General features: G+C 39.6%; 1 protein-coding gene across 2 annotated transcripts in view; it reads right to left on the bottom strand.

Annotated features, from left to right (window-relative positions):
• The window catches only part of ramp1 (receptor activity modifying protein 1), a 115,061-nt gene extending 96,370 nt beyond the window's left edge, over nucleotides 1–18,691 (bottom strand). Inside the window, exon 1 of one of the 2 annotated variants that reach the window (XM_012876152.3) lies at nucleotides 18,032–18,691. In XM_012876152.3, the coding sequence (XP_012731606.1) occupies nucleotides 18,032–18,089 (58 nt within the window). In that variant the 5' untranslated portion in view covers nucleotides 18,090–18,691. The remainder of the gene's footprint in view (nucleotides 1–18,031) is intronic. The other variant, XM_021323392.2, reaches the window with a different exon arrangement.
• Nucleotides 18,692–22,298: the final 3,607 nt, after the last annotated feature.

Here is a 22,298-nt window from a genome sequence, read left to right as displayed (position 1 = left end):
ATCTCTTTTAAACCCTGAGTTTTGGCTCTCAAATGCCAAAATAGTGCAACTTTCATGAACTTATATAACATGTATAATACTAGTCGGGAGAGAGAAGGCTGCGTTCAAGTGACATACAAGAACCGATAACCGATATCGCCGATACCGATACCACCATTTTAGTGCTGGATCGGGGCCTCGTCCGATACTGGTATCGGTATCGGTGCAACACTACTCTCAAAGCATACAGTGAGAGCAGCGAAGCTACGATGAACAGCTAACACTGAAGCTAACCGCTAAGCTAACTGCTACGCTAACTGGATGCATAAAGACTAGAAGTGCGCATGCTCAGCCAGCAAGTGGAAACTAACAAGGAACTGTTAGTTCCTTATTACTGCCGTGAGCGCCAGTGTGTGCTCACGTAACGCACACTGCCGTTACGTGAGCGCATCACAATGGTATGCATGTGGGACAACCAAGAGTTAATGCGATACCTCAGGAACTTGAGGGACAAAGGGGAATGAGAGCAAGACCAAAACTCTGACCGATCCCTGACCTTTGGACCGAACAGCAGGGATTGGTCAGTTTTAACATACCTGCAGCTCTCACAGAGAATGCTTTTTTTTTAACCTCCTTTTTTGACCTCCTTTTTCTGAACATAATGTATTGACTACTTTCAGGATGGAAGGACTGTTTTACCCAGTATAACAGAAAGTGTTTCAGGATTCTTCTATAGTTAGTATTCAAACCAGCTGTAACTCAGGGGGAAATTAGCTGGTTTAGAGAACATAAAAATTACTTCAAGGCAAGACGAAATGCATAGCCTTGAAGTAGTATTAAATTTCTCATTTTTTCTGTTACAAACACTGACTTCAATGTATTTTATTAGGATTGAACATGATAGATCAACACACCATAGTACATAGTTAGGAAGTGGATGATATATGGCATTCAGAATAAAAATACATTGATAATAAAACACAATTATGGCTGCATATGTTCCCCCACCTCACCTCCATTCAACAAGCATAATGTTGTCCCCACCATCTTTCACTGTGAGGCTCAGGGTGCTGTGCGGTGTTATTTCCCCCACATCACAGCTTTTAGCACATGGGCTAAAAAGTCTTTTGGTCTCATCTGAAGGTAGCTGCTAGCGTTGTTGCAATGGATTTTTTTGTACTTTTTTTTCTTCTTTTTTTTTTTTTTTTACAGAAAATGGCTCTGAATATAAATGTATGTGACACTTCATAGATTAATTACATGCAAAAACTGTCAAAGCCTTGCATCCTTTTCCCTCCTAATCTCTTGTGACTCATAAACAGCTCCTTCTTGAACCAGGTCCTTATCTGATCTACTGCATGTTTCCAAGTATCTTTAGGCAATGCATAACCCCCACAAGACCAGGAGTAGAACTCTAAGGAGTAAAAGGAAAACAATTTAACTCTGGGTCAAATGCAAGCTGGGACATAATTCAAAGTTCTGTTCTTGTTTTTACCAAATCAGTTTGAAACGCTTTGAGTTGAATGCAGAGGCATAGTTGACTACATTTAAACATAATTGCAGGTAAATGTGCTTCAAATATCATTTCATACATCAGTGTTTCTGCATGTTTAGGTACCAATGTTATAGTTAGGTTTAAAGTTCAAGGAAGGGGTTTGGCAATTTGGCATAATGTTTAAGTGTTAGGATAAAGGGCTTCAGTGTTGCCTCCATATACTCTCGACAATAAGTGGCTACCGCTGTGGACAGGGCATCAACAAACAGAAACACGGCAGAAACACACACAAAAGCACACACATCCATTCACAGACACGGGCAGATCCGAATACGCTTCGTTTACTAGCAGAGCCTGGATGCTTCTCATTAGCTGCCGAGGCGTAACAGTGAAAACTGGGTTATTGCTTCACAAATGCTCGCATATACCAACAAACAGGAACCCAAACACAGAGATACATGAGAAAACATCCAACAGTATTTAGGGAGACAAAAATGAATCAAACAGCAGAGAGTTGTGTTTTTATATGTTAGCGTCATCAAATGTTTACTCACTACCCCCCACATGTTGACCCACTCCCTCTTGATTTATGTCAAAGCAATCACTCTGCGTCCTCATCTGTTTTGTTCACTTTTTCCCTCTGCCTTTCACACAAAATTAGACTGCGTGCAAATTTAATTATGTGGGCCTGCCTCATGTTGTATACGTCCTCCTCTAAGACCGGTGCTTCTGGACAATGATAGAACGTAATAAGAAAAGAAACACCTTTTTTAACAGACACGCGATTCTACTTAAAACCCTTACAATTTCTTTGAAATATAACTAGATCCATAACTTGAATCGGCCTAAAGGGAAAAATAAAATTTCCCAACCATCCTAGCTCTACCTGACACGTAAGGTCAGGATACCCCTTGACATAATAACTGTGCTACCCTTGTAAACTGCCATCAAGTGTTTTTGTTAATTTAGCCATATTGGAGAGTTTTTTTTAGACTGAACTGCATTTCCATCACATGTCAGACCACACTTTGACTAGGCCACTAGAAAAAAAAATGTTTTGTATTTTTCTGCCATTCGGATGTTGCTTCACAATTATTTAAAAAAAAATACATCTTCAAAGTTTTAAGCATGTTCTATAAATGTAAAGGTGCAAACAATCAACTTTAATTCCTGGGTGTGAGGCAACAAAAAACATGCAAAAAGCCTTTTGAAAGGTCCTGTAAATTCAGTCAGTTTACCAATTAAAGTGTAACTCACCCCCACGTAAAAGCATATTTCCACCCCAGACAAATTATAAACACTCCATCAAAGTGGGCGGGATGCAAAGGAACAGGATGGGAAGGGGTTGCGTTAAGGATGGGGGGAGGGTGGGAGGGGGAGCAGCTGCAAGCTTGATTTTCTATATTGAATCATGGGGAGTGAGCAGAGTTATGCTGGTAGTTACTCCATGCTTTGGTCTTATAAGGTGGAGGATTTTTGACCCCCATTGCCCCCGGAGGTTGAGGGAGGCTCTGTGGAGCCCAGCAGTTTGATCCACTGGATCAAGGCGCTGACTCAGTGAAGCCCAAAGCAGGCGCTGCAGACAGGATCGGTCCAGTTGTATATTACATTTTTTTCCTGCTTTTTATTCATGATTGATTTGTAATTAGATGGAGCTGCTTATATACCGCAGAGCAGCAGAGCTACTGACGTCACTAGAACAAAATTTCGTCAGGTCAACCAGAAGCAATGTTAATCGAAATTCAATGCAATACCACCATTTAACCTGAGGAGGGCACCACGCTGGCAATTTTAGACACAAAAGCAGGTTTTCAACAAATGTGCACTAATTTTTCAAACTAATGACCATGATATATATGTAGACAGTACCATAAGAACACCATGTTAACAATTTATTGGCAAAAAAAAAAAAAAGTTGATTTGGGGGTGAGTTACCCTTTAACTGATATATCTAAGCGGGCCCAAAAAAGGCAAAGGAGGAAAAAAAGACAGGAAAAAAGATTGGTACTTAAATTACACAAATGAATAGCAGGAACAACAAAAGAAAAGAGAAAGTTGCTGGGGAAAAACATATCTTCAATATGGAAGCATTAAGTGGTGCTAATTTAATTACAACAAATCGTCAGAGAGGGGTTGAAGCGGGGGATGAGTGCTATTATTAATCGCTTACTTTCCCTATGCGAAAAACACTAAAGCAGATCCTCGTCTTAATCAAGCATACAAAGTCTCCAAGGGTGACGAGGCGCCTCTGCCACCTGAGGTCAAAATGATATACGAAGCCAAGCAGTCGCAGACAGATGAGCTGTTAAATGAGGTGATCACTAGGAGCAACGGGCAATTTGTCCCCATTTACCAGTGGCCACAGGGCGGAGATGAACCTCCTCTCGAATTATCTCAAGGGAAAACGAGTTATGTTATGTGTTATTGAAACTACTGCTCTGGTCCGTCTTAACACGAACGGTCAGGTTTGCTTTTTTTTTTTTTCTTTTTGAAGTGCTTGGTGATCATAACCAGTAAAACATGTAATAACAATGGGGTAAGAGTATATTACCCAAACACAATTTCATGGCATTGCAGACAAATTGGGTGCAATTACATTTCTAATGACCGTGTACAGAAAAGTTGCTTTAATGTGCTTCAATTTGGGATTTTCTGCCCCGCTTCATGGTATTTGACACCAAATCCCTTCCAGTAAATTGGGAAGTTACACGTCACAAGCAGCGGAAGCAGCAATAATCAAAGGAGCGGCGATAGCGGCCAGTTCACTGACGCTCTCGTGTGTAACTCAAACTGCGGTGTCATTTTTCTTTTAATCTTTACAGAAGCTCCTACAATTTTCTACACGGGTTCTTTTTAATGTGGCTCATGAAGAAGGATTTCCTTGGATAAATTGACCCTGAACATCTAATCTGTAGGAGCGCTCACTCCACGGCTGCACGGCTTTCTGCGACCAGGAAATATGAAGAATCCGTTACAAACAGACGAGAGGAATTGAAGGTCACTGGTTCACATCCCTGACCTCGCTCTGATCCGTGCTGGAGAGTGAATACCACTGGGATTCCTCGTCCTAAAACACAATGTATTATTTAAACCCCATTAAGCTGCAGGAAGATTTACTGGGCTTATTTTTCTTCTACTACAGCATATTACTGTGTTACACAGAGACGCAGATTGTGGTAAAGAGGAGACACTTCTCTTACCTGACTCCGCCAGATAGATTTGCTCCGCATATCCATCTGGAAACCTTCCGTTGAAGTAATTTTGGGAAGGGGCGAAGATACTGGTTAGCTGATTGGCCTATGTTGGTGATAGACAGGCCAAATAAACCAATCAGATTCGTCGTCGCTCGTAACAGAGCGACGACAAAAACACAACCACAAGCCAAGCTACTCTTGCTGCTGCAGGTAAAGGCTCGTTAGCTCAGCAAAGAAATACTCTGTAATTCCGATAAAACTTGCTCGATAGCCACGCTAACGCTAGTTTCATCGGCTGAAGCCGCCATGTTCTTTAGACTGAACTGACGCGCTTCCCGTTGCGTCACACCTCAACCCGCCTCAAAGCCAACGCTGATTGGACGTTCGTTTGGTGAACGGCTCCAAATTTTCTTTAACGGAGAGTAGCCAGACTGATCTGCGAGTGAAACCTTGAAAGCTCGCGAGATCAGGATGGTCTCACGAGGCTAACACTTCTCCAACTTAACTGATCAACAAATGCTTCAAAATTGGCATATCACCTCATCCCTCAACAAAAATAAAAGATTAGCCTTGCACATAAATAATCATAAATAATTTATTAATTTTATGTATAAATTAAGACAATGTTTAACTTTTTTCCAAATATCCCTTAATTTATTTTAGGTTTTAGACATGGTCAACCAATCAAATTCCTGCAAGTTTTCATCCTATACAGAGCTGCATCTGAAAGGTTGGGGCTTCCTCAACAACCACACATCGCCATGGTACATTTCGTAAAATGGAGTGCTTAAAACTAATTTTACAACATTAAAGGAAGGAAGAACTTTGTGCTTCTTAACATTTAAATAGCCAATTAAACAGAAACCTCTTTCCTTTTTTTCCTTTCATTTTCTCTAAATGGGTGATAAGAAAAACATATTTAAAAATCCTTTTTCCATACTCCATTTACGTTTGAAATGAGTCCATTGTGTGGACTGTTTTCTTGCTCGTGGAAAAATGACAAGATACGGACACATCTGGGGAATAACATTACCCGCACTAACCAGCGATAACGCTGCTATAAACAGTGATTGTGAGTTTATATTGGAGTCAATCATTAACTCGATTACAGAACCCCGGTTTCACATTTCAGAGTTTTAATCTACGCTAAATGTGAGTAGAAACAAAGCCGTCGATATACTCAGAGGACTCTTTCGTGAGTGAAAACAGGTGGCCTAATAAAAAATGGAAAAGAGGCAATTAGTTAGCAATTAGTAACAGGTGCAAGTGAGGACATCTGGAGGCAGGACCCAATGCCAGAAGTGAATAGCAAAACCTTTAAACCGGAGTAAAACAAAATTATACTAAAACTTGTCATTCTACAAACACTCAATAATCATAGTACTGATTAAGAAACATTTGTTGGTGGGTATTAATTGCCAGTATTTGCATGATACCCCAAATAGTACCAGATAAGATAAGATAGTCTTTATTGATCTCACAATGGAGAAATTCACTCGTCACATCGGCTCATACAAGAAGGTGCAGAGTAGGGAAGGTGCATTCAGTTATATACAGTGAATCTTCATATATACAATGGATCAAAAAGAATACCAAAAAATACAAAAAAGGAAATAGGAATGGGCATATGATGTCTCATTTACATTCTTAGTGGTCTATATATATATATATATATATATATATATATATATATATATATATATATATATATATATATATATAAACATATCTATATACTTAAATATATACATATATCTATGCGCCTACACACAATACAAGAGATATAAGATACAGTTAAATCCAAAATTTAACAACATGTTTCTTCTGACATGAAGTTATATTAACCTTTTAGAGTGGCTCGGCCGAAGTCCAGACTCTATGGAGGGAGCTGAAGATTAGGGTGATGGCAAGGAGGCCTTCCAACCTCAAAGACTTTGAGCTCACCATTAAACTGAAATCATCAAAATCCCAATAAAGATTTTCCAAACGATTACTGAAGATTGTATATATAATTTTAAAAGATTTTTTTTTCTGAATAAATGGTAAATAATGGTAAATGGACTGAACTTATATAGTGCTTTTCCAGTCATACTGACCACCCAAAACGCTGTACACTAGAGCCACATTCACCCAATCACTCTCACTAACGTGCACACATTTATACACCGATACACAGCTCGGTAGGCAACTTGGGGTTAAGTGCCTTGCCCAGGGATACATCGACATCTGACAAGGGGAAGCTGGAATCGAACCCACAACATTCCGATTCCAAGACAACTACTCAACCCATCAAGCCACAGTGAAAATAAAACCTTTTTTTCCCAAAATTGATATTCCTTTTAATGTCTTCTATCTTTCAATAAATGATTGTGTATTTCTCCATCAAAAAACGAATTTCTTAGTTGAAAATAAAGAAATGTATAACCTGAAACTATCATTTTTAACTTGACATTTGACACATAATGGGTTATTTGGTCGTTTAAAGGCTATCATAACAACATAGACAATGGTTCTCTTATGTGACCAAAAATCCAGAGCTAATTAAAAACAGTTTATTATTTCCAACCAGGGAAGTGAAGTCACATTTAAAAACTCTAAATCGACACAAAAGACCCAAATGAAGGGAGAACAACTCTTTCATTGGTCTCATGTATTGACTGTGGTGTTGTAAAGAGCAGCAGTGTAGCAGCACTAGCTGTGGGAGCATTTCTAACTATAAAGTGTTTTTTAGATTTACTTGCTTAAAAGTCCCATCGTGTCTCTGCAAGTCCAAGAAGGGAAGTAAAAAGTAAAGAGAGGCAGTCAGGAAGAGTTACACATAAAGTAAAACAATTTAAATATTCTGAAACAGTATGAAAAGCAGTGGCACAAAACCAGGGTGAGGCTGTTATTCTTAGATTTCTTTTCCTCCTTTTCCTCCGCGCTCGCTATCTTTCTAATTAGCCGAAGTCCTGTAGGCGTTTCTGTCGCGCAGGATGCACACAAACACACACGGCTCCCACTCCACACACAGCAGGGCACAGTTATATATCAGCCCTATTAAAACTTTCACTATCCAGTCCCACCTACCTCATTTATCTCTTTCTGTCTTCTTAAAGTAATCCAAGATGCCACTGGCCCTCCATCCCCACTGATTTGTGACGCTTCTTATAAATGCCCTCTTGAGTCCTTTCACATTGGAATTGCGTACTCCAAGCACAAGAGACGCAACAAAAGCCCACCACTGTTTAATAATCTATCCACCTCTTCTGGAGGGTTTGGAGCTTAACCTTGACCTATAATACGAAACACCAAAAGACAACTTAACATTACAGTGTCTGGAGGCGTATCACATGATAATTTCAGCAAGAAAAACTTGTTTCTCTGACCCTACACCTCTTTTGTTCTCTCATGAGCACCTTAAAGAAAACATATTTAAGTTGTTGATGTAGAAATCTCTGCCAGCTAATCACGTCACCCCGGTTTTACTCAACGTTGCTGCAAAGCCCCTCTATCAAAATGCAACAGTCAGTTATCTGTCTTGTGCAAAAAGCAGTAAAAGATGTAAAAATGCAAAACTTGGTTGTATTTTGTTTTGTTTTTGTGTTTATTAAACAACAAAAAAATCCATTAATGCTCTATTCCACCACTTGAGTGTGGTGCCGTTTTAAATCAGAAGAGAAGAGAAAGATTTTCTTACTTCATAGAAAAACAAATTAGGTAGGTTATATAAGATGTAAGCATAGGTTATCATCATCATTATTATTATCATTATTAGTATTAGTAGTAATAGTAGTTGTTGTTGAAGTAGTAGTAGTAATTGTAGTAGTAGTTACCCTAAACTAGAACCAAACGAACAAACACGAAGAAGCAGGATTTAGTTTTTATGCTGCATTCATCTGTTTTAACCTTTAAATCAAGATTAAAACCTCTTTGTTTAGATTTGCTATTAAATCTTGAAGTTTGTAATCCAAACTGTGGAACCAACTCCCAGATTTGGTTCGTGAGGCAGACACCCTGTCTACTTTTAAGACTAATCTTAAAACCTTCCTTTTTGACAAAACTTATAACTAGAGTGGCTCATGTTACTCTGAGATACCTTTATAGTTTTACTGCTATAGGCTTAGGCTGCTGGAGGATATCAGGATCCAATTTTCTCACTCTATAGAGTTCTACTGTTCTTCAATTATGCATTATGTGTTGTCATTTCTGCTTTAACTTTCTGTTCTCTCTCTTTTATCTTCATAGTAGGTACACCTGGTCTGGCGTTCTGTTAACTGTGACATCATCTAGAGAAGACGGCTCACCTGCTACTACCATCTAATGTAGAACAGATTACTAGATCAATGTGTGCTTCTGTGCTTTTTTGTCTCTCTTGTTGTGTCTCTGCTCTGTCTTCTCTAACCCCCAGTCCGTCGAGGCAGTTGACCGTTCATACTGAGCCTGGTTCTGCCGGAGGTTTTCTTTCCCGTTAATGGGGAGTTTTTCTTCCCACTGTCGCTTCATGCTTGCTCAGTATGAGGGATTGCAGCAAAGCCATCAACAATGCAGACGACTCTCCCTGTGGCTCTACGGTTCCCCAGGAGTGAATGCTGCTTGGAGGGACTTTGATGCAATCAACTGGTTTCCTTATATAGGAAATTTTTGACCAATCTGTATAATCTGACCTAATCTGTATAATATGATTGAACTTGACTTTGTAAAGTGCCTTGAGATGACATGTTTCATGATTTGGCGCTATATAAATAAAATTTTATTGAAGTGAGTTGAACTAGTCTGACCTGCTGCTATTATTGCAATGCAATGTGCTTTCATCTGTAATGTTTTCTTTACCCTGCATTGCTTTTTTGTTCATGTACAGCACTTTGAATAATCTTGTTACTGAAAAGTGATTTATACATAAACGTGCCTTGCCTAGCAGCAGTAGTAGTAGTAGTAGTAGTAGTAGTAGTAGTAGTACAATTAGTAGTAGTGGTTTATTTTTGTTGTGACATCAGTCTTTTTTTTTTGTCTTTACACTTAATAGCCAGTCTATCTGGCAATGAAGGTTCAATATTCTCTGAGCAGTTTACAAGTGCTCCAGAGTGGTAAAATAATTATTGGTATAATTGATCACAAAGTGGGTGTGGCTGTTGTCAGTTGGAGCCACTTCAAGCATTTGCCATGCCAAGGTGAGTGAATCTTCATATTACAATAAACACAATAATGATTTATTTTCTATAACAGCCAGATTTTAACAATAATTGGTGCTTCTGGTTAAACATGCGAACAAAGCCCTAACGTAAATTTCACTTTAATCGCGGCACCATAAATAATCTCACAAGGAAATCAACTTTTATTCTTAGTACATTTATTCAGCCATTAATTTTTTTTATTTATTTTTAAGTAACTGGTGTAAATATTATTGGCAAACCTAAAATATAATAAAAATACTTTAAACTAAAGCCAAATTGTGAATCTATATTATGTTTAATTAGTAATCTGTTGTTTCCTGTTTGCCACAGAGCCCCGTTTCTATTAGCAACTCTTTAAAATGGAAAGGACTAGAGAACCTGCCATTGAAGCAAGGCAGATGTTGATCTTTATAAGTTTGAACATGGTTACCAAAAAGAATGTACCCGCCCAGATTTATTCGTACTTAACGATGTTATGATGCTATTCCTTCATCAAAATCATGCCCAGAGTGGCAGTTTGCTTCATTCAGGCATGTGTGAGTAATCCTAGTAAATTCTGGTCTCTGAGCCGCAGCCCCTCCCTGTCCTGGAAACCAGTGGTTTATTACTGGTGCGCGTAGAGCGGCCATCATCCGCCCTCTCCAGGAAGTACCTACCTTAACCGCACCGCCCCAGCCCAGTAAACAACACACCCTTCGAGCGTGGATATGAGGCAGAGCGTGATCATTTCTACTGAAAGTTGAGACAAAGTGGCTCTTTTAGCACCTGATCTGCACAGCGACAGCAACTGCTCTTTTTTCATAGGGCGACCCCACAAGCTAAAAGGCGGCATTGCAGTAAAGGCGCCGTTACAGTAAAGGCCAGCTTCTTTTTTCTGGGTGGGTAAAATAGCGCCAGAAAACAATTAATATTTCATAACAAATGAATATTCCTCGGCGTCAAAGGCAACATTTCATCATATATGTAGCTATAGTTGACTATAGCTAAAAGATCAGATGAGGGTCCTAGGTTGTGTTTTCCCCCACAAACACTGAGTAGGAAGGTAAGGAGGATAGAATAAAAAGTCTCCAACGCTCACAAAGATCTGCAGTCTGCAGCAATTTATTAAATGGAGGGTTACAGATTTGTGCACATCATTATCAAGGGTGCCAACAAATGCTGAGTCATATCAAAGAATTGAATGTATGGGACCTACAACAAATAGAAACTGTCTCTTTAAAACCTAAGCATAACAAATTAAATTAGGATTGTTAAAACATGTATTTGTACAGTGCATGAGTCATTCTTAGTGTTTAACTTTAGCTGCATAAAGTATTTTAATTGCTTGCGGTCATTAAGCTCGCATTGTCAGAGTTTCCTGACGTTTTCCTGTGAGTCATTCCACAAAGTGTTTCCTATCTGCCGTTAGACTATGCCAGCAACAAAGTTGCTTGCTGTTTGTGCAATATGTTGAATGAATTTAAATTGAATCCCAGTCTGTCACTTGAAAGAACACCACCTCAGAGAAAGAGGATTAAAGCGACTCACTGAGCCAGTCTCTTTTCTGTGCGCTGAAAAGAGTAACTGAGTCCTTTCCCCCTTTATCACTTGACAAAAACGACAGAAAGCTAAGAGACTAAAGAGGGGAAATGATTAATTTCATAATGATCAGTTTTAGCTTTTGATTAGCTTACTAAAATATTAGGTCCAGCTTTACCAATTTGTGCAAGCCTAACACAATAGACACTCAATCAAAACTGTCAGTCTTTTTTTTTTTTTTTTTTTTTTTAGGAATTTCTAGGAAAAGATTATTTTTGGGTCCACAGTTTTAGATTAGGACACAGCGAAAAGACAGCGAGGCAACCTGTCGGCAGTAATGAGTCACAACTGTTTCTGCATCCCTAGAATACTAACATTGTGCATTTGGTAAAGGAATGAAAAGGCAAAGATCATAGGAAGCTCTCCTGAACACCTCAGCCAGAGCGCCGCAGGGGTATGACCATGCAGAGTACCCAAAGTTATCAAGAGCCACTGGGAAATGTCCAAAGAGCTGCTTGTGGCTGTGGAGCAGCAGGTGCCAGGTGTCAGTTCACAACAGACATCATCTCAAGGGACTTCACAAATGGAAAGATCAGATAATGGATGGATGGATGGTCCAAACCTTCAGCTCATGGTGACGGCCAAGCATTGGATCTCCTCATCCCAGAAACTTTAAAAAAGTTTTAACAACTGACTATTTTACCAAGATTGCACACACACACACACACACACACACACACACCTGGTCTTAAAGGTACTTCAGGAAGTTCTGGGTCGAGGATCAAAGAGTGTGGTCAGAAGAATAAGAAACCAACATTACAGTGACGTTTGAGGGGTCTGTCCCTTAAAAGCTCTAAAAGTGAATTCTAAATTTGACCGGTAGCCAACCCAGAGAGGATAAAATCGGTGTGATGCGGTCCCTTTTGTTAGTTCCTGTTAAAAGCCTCGCTGCAGCATTCTGGACCAGCTAGAGACGTTCAACAGCAGTTTTGTTAAAACAAGTAAAAAGAAGAGTTTCCATTATCTAAACGAGAGGAAACGAAAGCATGAATAGTCATCTCCAGGTCAGAGTTGGATAAAATGAATCTTAGAAACATTTCTTAGATGATAAAAACAATTATTTATCAATTGTCTTTAACGCCTGTCCAGAGAAACCAATTGGTCAGACATAAGACCAGACTGGCAACAGGAGCCAAGAGAACCGAGAACTTTCCTTTCAGGAGCGACGACCAGGTGAGGTTTGAGAAATCAAACATAGGAAAGATCAACCAGAAACACTGACATCTGTGAACTAATACAGTTGATCTTATTAATTATGGCAACATAACAAAGAATTAAGTTATAATTCAGTCGAGAGGGGTGCTGGTGCCTATCTCCAGCTGTTAACGGGCAAGAGGCGGGGTACACCCTGGACAGGTCATCTATATTACAGATTTAAATAAAAAATAAAAACTTTAAGAATTTTCAATATGTCCTGAAATTTCCTAAATTAGAACAAAAGAGTAACCATGTATTTGAATACAAAGTAAATAAGTAAGAGGAGCAAAAGAAACCACAGTACCTGAACAGGGAGCTCATGAATGGTAACGTGCACGTTATGCAGTAATTTACACGTTCTGGGTTTGCTTTTTTGTATTTTGTTACATAGTAAGTCCCGTGAGTCCATCTGTGAGGTTCCTTGTTGAGGACTCTTTGAAAGTGTGCAGTTATTCAAGCTTTTTTTTTATTACTAAAATTCACTTTCACCCACTTACTGCCTGACTGTGACCAATAAATTTAGGGAAAACCCTCTTTTGGTTTCTGACAGGCTGGACATCATATCTCATGAATTAGTTATGACAGATCCCAAAGTGGCTCAAAGCAGTTTACTGGTTAAGCTCTCAGCCAGCTCTTTGACAGCTCTGGTTTCCCAAAGAGTAAATCCTGAGTGGGGAGAGCGGTTTAACGGTTCAGAAAAATAAATCCACCCTGCATCTAGGAAATCACACGTTCCATTTACGTAGTTATTCTGCATTTCTTATAGTCTAGTGGTCCATTAGTTGTTGGTTTTTATGTATGTTAATAATAATAATAATAACACATTTGCACTTTATATTTATGAGAATGCCAAATTACTACATGATAAAACAAGTGTTCGAAACAAAAACACATGGAGAGGATGAAAATAAAAAGATAAACAAAAACAATAAGGAAAAGGAGGAGTTCAATCAAAATCCCTCCTAAAACGGTGGGCTTTAAGTAGGGCTGTGCATAAAAATTGATACAAAGATTAAAATCGATGTTTTTAAAAACTGTTTAATATCAATATTCTGGCTTTCAATGTTGATATACCTCCCAACCCCTAGGGGGCATTATCACAGCGCACCGTTACTGTTCACAGAGAGGAAGAGAAAGTGAGACAAATTTGCGGAATGGCCGACAGGATTTTAGAAGCGCCTTTGTCCCTAAAATCAGACGTTTGGGCACATTTTTGGTTTCTGTGATACGTTAAATGCATTGAACCAAATGCACTTTATTTTTCTGTTAATATATCAGTGTTCAATAAATTGAACATAAATACAATATTTGACTGGTTTTGTTGATTGAATGACTTTGAGTATTGATTTGAAAGTAACAAATATCAATGTTGGTGTCAAATCAAATCAAGCTCAGATATATCGAGAATCGTATCGAATCGATGATACCTAGATGATACCCAGCCCTAGTTTTAAGTGCCACGTTTAAAAGTCTAGTCTGTCTGTGGTGTCCTCAGAAGGTCAGGGAGAGTGAAACTGGGAGCAGCTGAGCAGAAAGGCCGACCTCCCATTGTACAGAGCTTTGTCCTGGGAGGTTTCAGGAGATAAGCTGAGGCACACATTCACGGCGGGGCACACTGCCAGACCAGGCCCTCCGACCACCGACAGCAGGCTAAGAGGGTGAAGTGTCTTGCCCAAGGGCTGAGACAGTCCCTGTGTCCTTGGGTTGGAACCAATACATTTTCACATCTGTTCACTTGTTCCCTCCCTGATGGTTTGAATGGAGAGTCCATTAAGAGCACATTATGAAGGAGTTCTTCTCTCACAGGTACGGCAGGTTTTGTTTAAATTTATAACCAATGAGAAGTAACAAATTAGAAACACTAAATCCATTCATCTGGCTTCTGCAGGGAAACACCAATCTTTGTATCCATCCATAAGATACACATTACAGGCCATAAGATAGAAGCAGTTTCAGTTCAAAATTCCTTTCCCTAAAAAAACAGTATAGGTTTTGTGGATTGTTGGGATGTATTTACATCAGACTTTGCTTTATTGATGTGCACCATTTTCCTCAAGTTACCTTTTGATATACATCAATTTTACCTGCACAAACTAGAGAACCAGTTCTCATTTACATCGAGGACCTGGCCAAGAAGCGGAAAAAATCGTACATCACTTAATATACATAACAAAATAGTAACAATAGTTAAAGCGAAACCTGTTTTACACTATAACAATCTAGATGAGACCAATGCGTCTAGTGAGTATAGTTGTATATTAAACGTCGGTGACTAAAAGCAAGCACAGCAACCTATTCTTTGTGATTCATTTTTAAAAATCAGAGTGAAATTGCAGTCACTGGCAGTAGGTGCTTATTCTTAATCTTCAAAAAGTGTTTTAAGTAGTGACTGTAGAAAAGATGTTTTAGCATGAAGAGTGTTATAAAAGAAGAGAACCGGTGACTTTGTCAACAAAAATGGAACAGCGGTTAGTTCAATTCGGTCGGTAGTGGTGAGCTTTCAGAATCAAAAAGCAGATGGCAGCATAACCGATATCCAATTTTTAAGGGAGAGTTTTTGATGCAAACCTGCATGTTTTAATGAGACATTTACGTGTGTGTTCAAATTAAAACGTACTGGCAAGCCAGATGGATGAGTTGGTTTTGACATTTTTAGATTCATCTAAAGATAACGTCTCAGAGAGAAATTCCACATCTGGTCAAAACCTATAGAAAACGTGCATTTTATGATCGATGGATGTCACCCAAACTAGCCTGTAGAGAAGAAAATGCATACATACATACAAAAAAATATGTATGTATATGTGTTAGTGGGTTTTATTTTAAAAAGTGTAATATTAAAGAATTTAATGAAGCTGGAGAATTTGCTGTATGTGAAGGAAAGGGGGAGACAAAGGTGGACGCCTCTAATTCATGATTTGCCAGTCAGAAGAGCATCAAGAATTCATGAAAAGATAATATAACAACATGAGTCAAAGATATATTTTAAAAGTCTTTGTCAACCATCGCAAAATTGTGATTCTGTCACAAATGCAGCAACGCTCATTACACGTAGTAAAAGCAGTGACTTTTCTCTTCTTAGAGACAAACAAACAGAGATAAACAAATGTTGCCTTAAGCATCACATCTTTCTTTGGAGAAATTAGTTGAGCTCTTTTCAGCAAAAGAACTGAAACGCACATGCGGCAGACCTTGATCAGACGGGCCTGAGGAAGAGGACGGTACGGGTGCTGAGCAGTTCTGGCTGCTGTACTAACCTGTCCGCAAAACGGAACATGCGGAGAATCTCTAGCAGCCAAAATGTGACACTGTTGCAGTGGTGTTGCACAGTCATGTGATGTGCTTGAGCGAAAAATGAAGCAAAATAGAGCCTGAAATCCCCTGGTATCCTCGTTGCCAAAAATATCTCGGTCTAGATTGAAAGAAACGGAAACCCGTCTTTCTGTGGTTCCATGCGGTTTGTGCATTCGTGTGTTAACCAGTCTTTGTGGATCTAGACCTTTTCTGGGTTTTGTGGAAATCCTTACATCTCAACAAGAATTACTGATTTCATTAAAACCTCACAAACAAAAATAACGGCACTTCAATAGAAAGATCTATAGAGCCCATGTCAGACTGATTTATACACAGTAATAACAGAATAAAGCCCTCAGGACTGGGTTAACTGGGACCCAAATGTCACAAAGTTCTTTTAAACAAAAGCTTAGGTCACAAGGTGGATTTGTTTTCAGTAAATCTGGTTAACTAAAAGCTTTACGTGGATTTTTTGGTGGCTCGGGTGTATGTTTATTTATATATTCTAAGCCTTTATATTAAAACTGTAATGTTTTGGATGTAGTGGGTGGTCTGTACGGAATTAAAAATCAAAATGGTTTAGTAGGAAATAGTAAAGCCAAAGAACGTGTCCATACTGGCTCTTATCTCACTGCAAATATAATTTAAAATTATATACAAAGGGAGCATCTATATGATAAAAGACATATGATAAAGTTTTGCCAACATATATGGTTTCTCTCACACATTTAGCCGAGCGCAAGTCCATCCTGAAATAGCATCACAGCATAACAGCCCTGCTATGATCCAGTTTAAACAGAGATTATTGTGTTTACGCAGCAAACAGGGTGCCGGCTGTCTCCGCCTATCCTCTGTCAAGTTTTACTTAACCTTATTACAAACCCATAACTTAGGTATTTATTGGAACAAAGATACATAAAGACACTGGGTAGGTATTTTAAGATTTATATAACAAATACAGCTATTAAACATCATTTTAATCCTCATAAAAGCTGTTTAAGAGGTGTTTCTCTACACAGATCATTACAGTGTCGCACAGAAAATTATTGCTTAGCCTTGAACCGTTGCCAGATTATTACCACGATTTTCTGAGTACTTTTTGTGATAGAATAAAAACAAGCAGCACAAACTTATCAAGTGGGAGGAAAGCGATGTACTGTTTAAAAAAAAACTGCTTTTACACATAAAAATCTGAGAAGTGTGGTGTGCATATATAGTCGGCTCCTTTTTACCAGACATCCCAAAAATAAAACCCAGTGCAACTCATCGCCTTCAGAAGGCACTTAAGTCCTACCCAAACTATACCTGAGCGTAGTTTAATCTCGGTTTTAAAAGCAGCTGTTCTGCAAAGGCCTCACAGGTTTGTAAGAGAACATTAGTGAACAAACAGCAACGTCTGTCACCCAGCTTTGAACCCATCACTTCTCCATCTATCACCCAAACAAGGAATAAATACGGCACATCTCTACACCTACCAAGGTACGTTTGTCCTCCTAGAATGACCGGTCAGGTAAGAGGAGAGTTAATCAGATGGAACTGCCATAGCTCAATTTTATATTTATGTTGAAAGAAGTTTAATTCAAAATCTGCATTTAGTCACAAACCATGTAGGAGACAACTCAAACGTGTGGAGCAGTTTGCTTTTCTTTAGTAGGAACAGATATGCTGGTCAGAAAGAACTGGACCTGAGCTAACGATCGGGTAAATGCTGCCAAAGATCCCTTGAAATACACCCAGAACTTTAATGAAATAGTTCAGATAAAGACATACTGGCCACACTTTTCAGATTTTTATTGGCAGAAAGTTGAAAGACTCTTTATTATTTTCTTTCTCTAATAACAACTATGTGCTACTTTACTTCAATTCCAGCTGAAGTTTGTGATTTTTACCAGACAAAGCGTAGAAAACTTTCCTTCTGCAAAGCTATGTGTGCCTGCTTTAGTTTCATAGCAGTAGAAAAAAAAAATCTCACCTCCAGAATAAACTAAACGAACAGCCCAAACGGAGTGGACTGAGTTTTCAGAAACTGAAGTGCATCAGATCCGTCTTTAATTGCTTTAATGATTTCTTGACTTGTCCAGCTGTCACACTGCAGGATATCAACGCATTTACTAAAGCAGGTAGTGCTGAGAGCGACTCACCTATGATGAACCAGAGCAGCGCATGTTTCTGCAGAGCCGAGCCGACGTGCGACTCCATCCTGCCGCTCCCGCAACGATCAAGACAGAGAGAAGTTTCCGAGCAGGTAGCGAGCGGACCCAAGAAAGGCTCAGAGAGGAGCAGGAGACATCATAAAGTAGCTGCTGGTAAAGAAATCCATCAAATGCGGCAACACGGGTCTCCGCTGAAGCACCTTGCGCAAACTGCTCGGGGGAGAGCCCGGACTCCTTGTTCCTCCCGCTGCTCGTCCACTCCCCCCGAGTCCTCCTGTCACCGGCCGAGTGTCATCCCGGCGACAAGCGCACAAGTTGGGGTGGCTTTCTCCCTGCGAGCCCCGAGGTTAGGGTGAGATCCGGGAGGGGAACTGTGTGGAAACTACGCGGTGATCGGAAGAGCGCTGTGCGCAACGGGACGCGTCAGCCTGGCACCAGCGGAGCTGGGAGAGAGACCCGGGTGAGCGGCGGGGACTAAGCCCTGACCCGACAAATTAAGAGAGCGCAGGGAAGGAGAGCGAGGGAGGGTGGAGGCAATGAGCTGGCGCTAATGCCTCCCAACTGGGTATCTGATATAAATGTTGGACCTCATGAAGCAGCCTGGTGGACACGCAGGAACACAAACCACGGGCCAAAGTCCGCAGGTCAAAACAGAAGAAGTCCGACTTGATAGTTTCGTTATCAAATCACCTTAAATTCGTGGGTGACGTGTTAAAAAAAACCCTGTGAAGGTTTACCTACCCCTTCATGGCCATGAGGGAATTTGGGCCAACTTGTTGTCGTTTATTGGGGTTTGCGCACATTGCTTCTTTACTCATCTCATCCCCAGCATTTTAAACAGGCTGAACATTAAGGTGCAGCTCTAGAAATTAAAATATGATCGAAAAGTTAATTTTTTTCAGCGCCTGAATTCAAATAGAGATATTTCCCATGTAAAACAGTTTCTTTATACAGAGACAAATATCTTTATTCTGATGAGTGTAGTTAAAAGCTAATAAACCCCCCACCCCATCCCCAAAATTCAATTTTTTCAATAAATAAATAAAACCAGCTAAAAACATTATACAGAAATGTTCTGTAATGGCCTGTTTATGGCCAATCATTAGGAGCACTGTTTGATTCACAGTTAACCAGCAGGCCATCACTGACACCCTCCACAAGGGGGACAAGCCACAACTCACAGAGTGCTGTAGCCAAGCCTTTTGATGGAAAGGTGAGTGGAAGGAAGAAGTGCTGTCCGAAAAGCTGCACACGTGGCAGCAATATCAAAAGCCTCGAGAAAGCAAAGCCCCCTTCAAGAGTTTAAGGGAGATTCACAAGTCATGGCGCGCTGCTTGGGTTGGGGCTTCAGGAGTCACCGTGCACAGAGGTGTCCAGGACACTGGCCAACCAGAGGCGAGGTCAGAGGACTGGATTTGTGCTCCAAAGTCCTCATTTCAGATGAAAGCCAATGTTTTATTAAATTTGGAGAGGGAAAGATTGCAGATTGTTGTGAATTTTCTGTAGCCAGTGATGTTTTGTGGAGCCATGTCATCTGTTGGTGTTGGTCCAGAGCGTTTTATCAGGAGGGTTCAGAGCACATCACAATTCTTTATGCTTCCCCCTGCTGACAAGCCTTATGGAGATTATGATTTAATATTTGTAATGGTACTCTAATGGTACTTGGCACCCGTCCACACTGCCACAACTACCTATACCTGCTGTAATAACTGTGGTGAGGTAAGGTGAGTTTATTTATATGGCACTTTTCTGTGGTATCACCGTGCTTGATTGGCCTGTAAATTGTCCCGACCTGAAAACTCTATAAAGAGTCTGTGGAGTTTTGTCAAGAGGAAGATGAGAGACACCAATGATGCAGATGACCTGAAGGCCGCCATTAAAGCTGTAAGGGGGGGGGGGGGGGGTGTATACTGTGCGGTATGTATTTGTCATTCGCCCAGTATTCCTTTATTAAAATTAATGGAATATTGTAATGTCCAGTTAAACTGAGTTAAAGTTTTTCATTAGCTGAAAGCAACAATCTTTCAAACTGCATGAAATGAACACATAAAATACATTAATCTGTGTGTAAAAAAAATCTATACATGAGTTTAATTTTTTTTATTTAGTCACTGAAATGAATAAACTTTTTAACAATATTCTAACTCCCTGAGCTGCACCTAGAGACATTGACTGAATATTTTCTTTTTTGGCAATCCAGCCAAACACTTATTAGTGTGTTTTGGATCTGTGTCCTGTTTAATGACCTTGTTTCCAGACTTTAGCTGTTCAACACGTGACTTCAGATTTGACTCAGGAATACTTTGGTACAGAGCAACTCATGATACAGTCAGTGACTGGGATTTACTGCAAAACAAGTGACATAATCAAACAATCAGCTCCGCTCCACCGTGAATGACAACGCTGTTATTTTTCCTTATTTATTTTCTTCCATTATTTTTATTTTTCGTTTTCGGTTCATCTGGAGATTGCTGAAATTCATTTCCTGGGATGTTCAAGACTGACAGCTACCTTGAATGTTTGAAAATGGCCCTGTAACCCTCCCCTAGATTGGATGTGTGCAGCGAATTTCCTTCATAAGGTCATCGCTGATTTCTTCACTCGCCGGCATTGTGGTGGTCCATAAATGCTGCGTGGCGAACTCTCCAGAATGATTTTATATATGGATTTATGTTCAGTTATTAAAGTTTTTCTTTCTGTTAGCTGTGCCCAGTGGAGGCAAATTATATTTTCTTAGAAAGCAGTGAGTTTAGACTTAGTTTTTCATACATTATTTCTGCATTTTGGACTGTTTTGTTTTGTTTACCCCTGAAAAAAACTTTATAATATACTCCTCTAAAAGTATGCAGCAGCGCCTCTCAGATAAACAGAATAGTATTAATAGTTGGGTTCGCCCTCCTTATGGAGGCTGTTAACGATTGCTAGACAGTTCAGTCCTTTTTTCCATAACTGTCTACGCCTGTCTACACCTGACCAAAACACAGCATTTCTGTATAAAGCAAAATTCTTATGTGATATTTCTATTTTCTGAGAACCTAATTTGAAGGTTTCCATTTTATCTAAGTTGTAATATTTAAATATATCCCTCTGTGGGTAATTGGTCTGTCTAACACAGTAGTTTCCCTTGTTGAAATAAGTTCATTTGTTTATGATATTGTGATTTGTGAGGCTCCTGTGTGTGATGAATGCAGAGAAGTCTGGAGCAGATTCAGCGTCTTGTTCCGCTTTCCTCCAGGACTGAAATAGTAGCAATGGTCAAACACTGCCACCTTGTGCTCATATGAGGTATGCTCTGATGAGTATGTTTCATTTTCGTTTTTATGTAAAGCACCTAACATTATTGCAGTTAAATTTGTTTATGCAATTTTAATATTTCACATATTTAATATTTCCAATGTTGAATATATAGTCAGTCTATTAGTTCACCCCCCCCCCCCCTTTGTTATGCTCTGCCCCTTTGTCAAAGTGCTTCTTTTAACAGGCGACTTCTTAAGCCCTGTTCTTTTTTGTTGATATTTAATAATCATAATTATGCAATCTATTGTGCATACAACTATTGCATAAAGGCATACGGAGGCTGGCTGCTGTTCCATTGTCAGGTTCACAGCATTTAAAGCACATTTAGGACTTTTTAACCTTAGCCGAGACGACAGGCTTTTGTACTGCCTTTTCAAAGAGCATAAAAACTGCCTCCCTTTGACTACACTTTACTTTGAGCCCAATGTCAAAAGCCGCTTTCATCTGAATCAGTTCAACGGTGACTCAGTTACAAGATCTTGCATATAATTGTTTCCCAAACACCTTTGTGTGGTTTAACGTAGTCCCGCAATATCAGAGCCGCACAAGAATCTGACAGGCAACAATAACTCAGTCTGAGCTGGCTGAATGGGAAACTTTCCTCACCGAGTGGGAGAGTAATTCGGCTTTTTCAGGCCTCACTGATCAGCTTAGACAAGCAAGAAATATTTAGAAAGGTGCCAAATGAAGGTGAGATTCGCAGATGTCTAGTGACAAAATAGTCAGGAATACTTGATTGGCCATATGCGATCAGCAAGCCTTTAAACAGTGCTGGGAATGTGAGAAAATACGATGCTAAAAGAAGCTTTGAAGTGTAGGAAAAAGGTTTTAGTTCTCATTCAATAAAATGAAACGCCCAGAGAAGGTAACTGCAACTATCCCAGCTTCCATCAATGATTTAAATCTTCAAAACTGATCAAAGTACTTTTTTTAAAGTCAAACAGCTTTCTTTCATTAT

This window comes from Fundulus heteroclitus, chromosome 7 (assembly GCF_011125445.2).
Source record: "Fundulus heteroclitus isolate FHET01 chromosome 7, MU-UCD_Fhet_4.1, whole genome shotgun sequence".
In the NCBI taxonomy this organism is placed as follows: domain Eukaryota; kingdom Metazoa; phylum Chordata; class Actinopteri; order Cyprinodontiformes; family Fundulidae; genus Fundulus; species Fundulus heteroclitus.
This window is presented reverse-complemented; position numbering and strand designations above follow the sequence as displayed.